Here is a 7,215-nt window from a genome sequence, read left to right as displayed (position 1 = left end):
GTCCATAATTTAAAAAATTCAAACAAATGTTCGCTAATTCGAAAAATGTTCAGGACTCAAAAAAATGTTCACAAATTTGGAAAAAATGTTCATGATTCAAAAAGAATGTTCGGTAATGCTAAAAATGTTCAAGAATTTGAAAAAAAAAGTTCACAATTTTGAAAAAATAGTCTTTAATTTTACAATGTTCATTATTTCAAAAGAAATGTTCATGATTTGAAAAACATTTTCATGACTTAAGAGAATGTTCACAAATTTCTAAAATAATTGTTCATTATTTCAAAAAAAATGTTCATGAGTTTTTAAAAAATGTTCACAGTTTCAAAAAAATGTTCATGATTTAACAGTAACGATTTAGTAAAAAATAAAACCACAATTTTGGAAAAAATGTTCATCATTCTAAAATGTATGATTTTGAAATCAAATCCTGAATTAATAGATTTTCGGAAATTGAAAAACAAGAATAAAAATGAAAACATAAAAGTAAAGAAAAAATGAAAAGAAAACAGAAAAAGGAAAAGAAAAAACGGAAAAAGAAAAAGAAAAACCCAAAGAAAAACATGAAAACCCGGTTCATGGAAGGTTGTAGAACCTTCTTAAAACCGGTTGGGGTTAAACCCCGAAATGGGCCGGACCATAGAAACAGCCGTATAGGATCCCCGGAGACGAAGTGTTCGCTCACCTCAGGTGCTCACTTAAATGGGCGTCCCCATTGCGGGATGCTCTTTGGGCCTCTAAAGCACATTACTACTATTTTTATAACTTTTTCTTACATTTATTAATTGGACTATTTTTACTTAAATTTAAAAAAACATTCATAGCGTGTACATAAATTTTTTAATATAGTGCAAATAATAAAATTTGTGCAACTTTTATAATTTTAAATTTTTTTTGCATTTAAAACTGTTCCCTTGTTTCAGAAAATGTACGTGAAATTTTAAAAAAATGCTTGTCTATTCTAAAAAACAATGTTTCATAACATTCAAAATTGTACATGACATTTTAGATCAAGTTCACACGTTTCCAAAAATGTGTTTGTGACATTTAAAAAAATATGTAAAGAAGGTAAAATAAATGTTCCTCCAGGTTAACAAAATTATATTACAATATAATTCAAGAATAAGATCAACATATATTAATTCAGAAAAAGATCAACGTATACAGTGATGTAAAACATCTTATATATATTTACAGAGGAAGTAGATGACATGTCCATTCCGTAGGTACATACGAGTCTGTACTGTAATGCTTACAAACAGTGTATGTACGTAGGTCCATGGGCATTGAGCAGATCGGCGGTAGTGAAGCAGCTGCATGCATCAATCCGCCCACCCGTGCTCGAATCATCATGGCGACTGCTGGGGTGCTATCGGACGGTTATTTCGCGGAGAGATCTCACTTGGTGTTCCTCTAAGCCAAAATTGCATCAAGTAACTCAGCTATGTTATCCTGACACCTATTGCGATGAGGCCCTTGTAATGCCAGGGCAGGTGCTACAACCTCCAATGAAATGAGTGAAACAGCATTTCATCACAAAGTTACAGTAGAACTGAGCAAATTACAATACATCTCAAATAAATTGTGTTTTCAACAAGTCGAATCTTCAAACAAGGAATGTTCAGTTCAATACAGAGCAAGCACACCAAAAATAAATGAACAAGATAATTCAGAGGCTGGAAATCAATAGGAATCGACATCCACTTCATTTCCTACAAACCAATATCATTGAGGCAGGTCAGACCTCTCTGAAATTACGCAGGTGAGGGAGCTCATCAATACCACTCGTGCTAGTTCATTTCTCACGTTAATCTGCCAATAAAAGTTGCCGCCAAAAATTAAAGGATACCACAAAGATCACAGAACCAAGAGGAAAGCTATCTCAAGAATCGAAAGCAAAACCCATACATCATCACACCATGCATGGAAGAGAAGACCTTAGCAGGGTAGCACATCATACAGCACAACATAGTAATATTTGAATTAGAAAACCAGACAACATCTTGTGTTAAAAATTTGACCAGGAATGTGAACTAGAGCATACACCTGTATTTAGTTCCGTGGAAATCAGGCTAGTGCGCAAAATATTCACTAATGACACTGCAGGAAAACCTTTCCATGATAATGAAACGATTACTGATAATAGTAACACAATAAAGCATGTATCATGCTACAGGAACTCTACGCAGCGTGGTCTCATGAAACAAACAAACAATCAATCAAACAAGAGAGGGGGGGGGGGGGGTAGGTTTTAGGATATTGGAGGTGGAAACTTGCACGTACCAGTAGCAGAGTCGAAGCAGAAATTAGTCGCCCATAAAAAACTGCCACTGGTAAAAACGGACTAGAGTCGGAGGATTGTCGGGATGCCTGTCGACAATACTCCTGATGGCAGATTCAGCGCAGCTCTTTTGAGATTCCGTAGCCTTGAAGCACGAGATACGCACAGACACCTCTTCCAGTGCAGCCAAGTGCTCGATGCCGTCTGGTCCGGCTCCGTTCTGCTTCTGTACATCCATCTTGAAAATTAACCCCAGCCTCTGGACCATGGGCATCGCCCCAGATTGGAAGATCAGGTATGATGCTCTGCTCAAGCCGATGTCAAAATGCTTTAGAACAGGGAATGTTCCTCTTCCATCGATGATAATCATTTGTTTTGGTGATCTTCGGACGTGTAAACCAAGGTCGACGAGGTGGGGCAACCCCCCAAGAATACCAACACCATCATCAAGCAGCTCGGCAACTTGGAATTGCAACTCACGGAGGTTATGAAGTTGCCTCGTCCAGTTAGGGACCCTGGAAAACCAACAGCCCCGCCAATCAAAAGCTCTGCCATGGAGTCGCTGAAGGCTGTAGGGAGCAAGAGACAAACCATCCATGCATCCTTCCATATTATGTATGTACAGGGACTCGAGCTTACAAAGTTTTCTCAAAGAAGTGCATAGAACATCCATGCGTCTTACACCGGCATCCTCATCTCCGCACTTGCCGGAGAGAGATAGATTTCTCATATTGGTAAGCTCTCCAAGGCCCTTGTAGTTATCTAGTGAGTTTGTTTCAAAATTCAAATGAAATACCCTAAGAAACCTCAGGGATTTCATGTTTCCGATCCCATCAGGCAGCTTACCTTGATATCCAATATCCAGATGCGACAAGTGTGGCAGATGAAATATATCAGTTGGAATACTGGCATTGTATATATCAAGTGTTTCTAATTGCTGGAGCCCTCTAATCTGTCTTGGTAGCTGCAAACGATAACCAATCATTACATATCTTAGCTGATACAGTTCATTCATTCCAGTGAGGTCCATTGTACTGTGGTTCTTGACAAAAAGAACTCGGAGGAACTTGAACTTTGACAGAGGAGGCATTTCACCAGAGTCTCCAAAGATCATAACGGACCGAACCTGTGACAAACTAATATTTCCTAGCAATATTCCATTATCTGAACCATTCAAACGAAGAGACAACCGACGAACCTTATATTCCTCTTCTGTAATGGCTTCTGAGCCGTCCACTATACTGAGAAAATTCTCTTCTTTACATTTAAGCAAGATAAGATCCAGCATCATATCATGTACTTTGCATTCTGTCACTGCACCTTCACAATCAAACTCTACGGGTTGAACAAGGCTCCTATTGACAAGCTCATTGAAATAGTTTCTTGCATTTTTCTCCACATCTTGTCCATTTTCTTTACTAATAAAACCTTCCGCCAACCATTGACGTTCCAGATTGGACCTCTTTATCGTGTAGTCCTCCGGATACATAGCAAGATATAACAGGCAAGTCTTCAGATGAGATGGAAGATCTTTGTAACTGAGGTTTAAGATTTGCCTCATTCCATTCAGTGTGAGTTTTGTTCCAGACATTGAGCCCAAAGAACTCCGTACATGTTTCCACTCCTCTTCTTTGGGACCTTCACTAGCTAGAAGGCCTGCTATGCTAATAATTGCAAGAGGCAAGCCACCACATTTTTTCAGAATTTCAACTGAAATATCTCTGAGGTGGTTAGGGCAAACGTCCTCCGAGCCAAATATCCTGCCAAAAAATAGCTTTCTTGAGTCTTCGTTGCTAAGGGGCTTCATTTGTAAAATGTACTCATGGTGAGGGGAGGAACACGCCGTAGCAACTTCAAGACTTCTTGTAGTCACTATTACTCTGCTGGCAAGATCATTTTCTGGGAAAGCACATTTAATAAATTCCCAGGCTGATACATCCCATAGATCATCAATTATAATCAAGTACCTGCCATATAGTCAGCATAATGTTAAGATAATTAGCACAAATTTATCAAAAAATAGAAGTTTAAACAAGAGAGATTTAACTTCCTTCAATCAATGATTAGTTGTGGCTAGATAATAACATAATAAACACCAAATTATAGAAAACCATAATACATATACTAAAATTACTTAACACCTTTTGTTTAAGAAATATTTTTCATCCATAAGAAAGTTAGTAAGCCATTCAAAGCTAAACTGATTTTCTCGTACAGATTGTTAACTACAATTATTATATGCATAATTGCTTCAAAACTTCCACTGTTTGTTAGCCTGATCTAATGATTTTATCCCAAAAACATTATTTCTGCAATATATTTCATTCTCTTCTCGAGACCAAATTAGGCATGTACAATATTCTCAAGAGATTTTGCTATCAAAAACAATGTCAAAATATAATACAAAGATCAATAGTATGTACCTCTTAGTCTGTAGACATTCTCTTAGTTCATCAATAAGATCTGAATTGCAAGCGTCAATAGATGCGTGTGTACCAAGTTGGGATAGTAAACTTCGTAGAAGATTTGGAATGTCAGGCCTTTGAGACACTGGCACAAATGCACCAAAGGCAAAATCACCCTTTAGTTTACGGTATACGTCATTGGCAAGTGTTGTTTTGCCTAGACCTCCAAACCCCACAACTGATACCACCTTAAGCTGCTTCTCCTCATCAATTAGCCAATCTACAAGCTCATTCTTTGGCCCCTCCATGCCAACAAGGTTAGCCGCCTTTTCATAGAGTGTTTTAACTCGTGGGTCAATGGCAACAACATTACTTGATTGGGGGATAATCTTATCAAGGTCATATCTTCTGTGGCGATCACTAGTCTCATGCACAAGTTTCTTGATCTCTTCAATCTGTCCAGCAATCCTGTGGCGGGCCCTTGAAGTTTTGAGACGTCGAATCGTCTTGCGGACAAACCCGGATTTCTTGTCTTTCTCCCCAATGTTTTGGATGAAGTCATCAATGATGTCCTCGATGTCATAAGACAACTCTCGCAGTGTGTTTCTCCAACTCTTGGTTTGTGCATCTGGCTCGTCCACATCTGCAAGTCTCCCGAGAGCATCCTTCATACTGCCAAGCTCATCACGGATGTACTTCACCTCTTTTCGCAGATTCTTCATCTTGGCAAACTGTTCCCCCATGAGGGTGGTCAGCTTACCCAGAAGGGAGTTCATTGCGCCTGTAGAAGCGCTCACCATTATTCCGGTCATCTCTTGCCGGCCAACTTTTTTAAAATCTTGGCTTCTACCTATGCTTGAGAGGAACCTGTAGTATGGGCATTATATAGGTCAGAAATTCCAGAGTTAGACAGCTGTTTATATGGGCATTATATAGGTCAGAAATTCCAGATATAGATAGGATGCTGGAATGAAGGATATTTAGAAACAAAACATAAGAAACTAATCCTATACACGTACTTTGACTGTTCACCCATTTGAAATCATTCCTCCCGTAGGGTTCCAGAGAAAAAAAAATGCAGTGAGATTACCATGAGCTGGGCAAGAGATTTACCAGAATAGATCGAGAAGCCTTCGCTTGTGATGATTGCTCTAAGCCGAAGAGCGCCAGTCACCACTTGCAGCATGTCGCCATGCCGCCATGGCTGCTCCTCAGGGAAATCAGCTTGAGCAAACGCACCTCTCGCAGCCTTGAGATCCAGAAGAAGAGATGTGGGAGGGAGATTCGCGCTGAAGCCGACATCGACCAGACATAGCCCGAGATTTAACGTTCAATAGAGTTAATTAACTTTAGTTGGCCTCTAGATCCACGCCGCTTCATGTTACCGAGGGTGCCGCATATGGGTTTACCTTTGTTTTTTGCCAATGAACTTTGATTAATCATCTTGATCCACGCCTGCCAAAGCAAGGAATCTTTGCTCGGTCCCAGTCGCATCCCATGTGCAAGCCACTCAAAGGCATCGTACACATTTTGAATATAGCCCGTGCGACCATCTCCTATTGGTTGCACCTAGTAACTAAAGGCTCCCTGGATTTCATAGGAGTGAGTAAGGACCACATACGGATCCAAGCGGTAGCTCTGAAGATGACCTGCAAGAAAGTTAAATTGTGTTGACTATTAAATATCAAATCATTCCTGCAATTCCATATAGCCCACAAGAGCGCACATATTCCAATCCAAATACGAGCCGCCGTAGTATGATTGACCCTAGTTAACCACATTCCAAACAACGATGCAATGTCAACGGAAGGAGTAATGTTCAAGGCTATATGAATCGTTCTCCAAAGCAATTTGGCTAATGGGCATTCAAGAAATAAATATTGTATTGTTTCATCATGATCACAAAAGCAACATCATGGACTACCTACTCATCGCCTCTTGATTAAGTTTTCCTTTGTAAGAATTACTTGTTTGTGGACAAACCACATAAAGATTTTAATGCGGAAAGGAACCATAATCTTCCAAATATGCAACGATCTCGAGACTGGGCCAGAATTAATCAAATCCAGATAGAAAGATTTTACCATAAAAATCCCATTCTTAGCTACTTTCCATTGCGTGGAGTCCAGTTGGTCGGAGAGTTGAACATCTATCAATCTCCGAACCAGGTGCATCCATGCAATCCATCGCTCACCAACTAGTGCTCGTCTGAATTGAATATTTAAGGGGATCGTATGTAAAACTGTGCCTACGTAATGCTCCTTACGTTGCGCAATCTTATACAGGGTGGGATATTGTACAGCCAGGGGCGTCTCTCCTAACCACGTATCCTCCCAAAACCTTGTTGAAAACCCATTGCCAACCAGGAATTTGACCCTCTGAAAGAACAGGTCCTTCACTCGCATAAGCCCTTTCCAGAATGGCGAGTCCGTTGGTCTCATGGTAACCTGAGCGAGTATTTTGGACTGGAGATACTTATTACGCAAAATCTGTGCCCGCATGCCCTCCGGCTCTGTCTCTAACCTCTAGAGC

At 39.8% G+C, this 7,215-nt stretch overlaps 1 protein-coding gene across 1 annotated transcript; it reads right to left on the bottom strand.

Annotated features, from left to right (window-relative positions):
* Positions 1-1,568: 1,568 nt before the first annotated feature.
* On the bottom strand, positions 1,569-6,089 carry LOC123055394 (disease resistance protein RGA5). Its single transcript, XM_044479404.1, has 4 exons — positions 5,797-6,089; positions 4,702-5,550; positions 2,281-4,245; positions 1,569-1,809 (listed from the first exon to the last, which is right to left on the bottom strand). The coding sequence occupies exons 2-3, from the start codon at positions 5,493-5,495 to the stop codon at positions 2,304-2,306; spliced, it is 2,736 nt and encodes a 911-aa protein (XP_044335339.1). The 5' UTR covers positions 5,496-5,550; positions 5,797-6,089; the 3' UTR covers positions 1,569-1,809; positions 2,281-2,303.
* Positions 6,090-7,215: the final 1,126 nt, after the last annotated feature.

This window comes from Triticum aestivum, chromosome 2D (genome assembly GCF_018294505.1).
Source record: "Triticum aestivum cultivar Chinese Spring chromosome 2D, IWGSC CS RefSeq v2.1, whole genome shotgun sequence".
NCBI classification, from domain to species: Eukaryota; Viridiplantae; Streptophyta; class Magnoliopsida; order Poales; family Poaceae; genus Triticum; species Triticum aestivum.
This window is presented reverse-complemented; position numbering and strand designations above follow the sequence as displayed.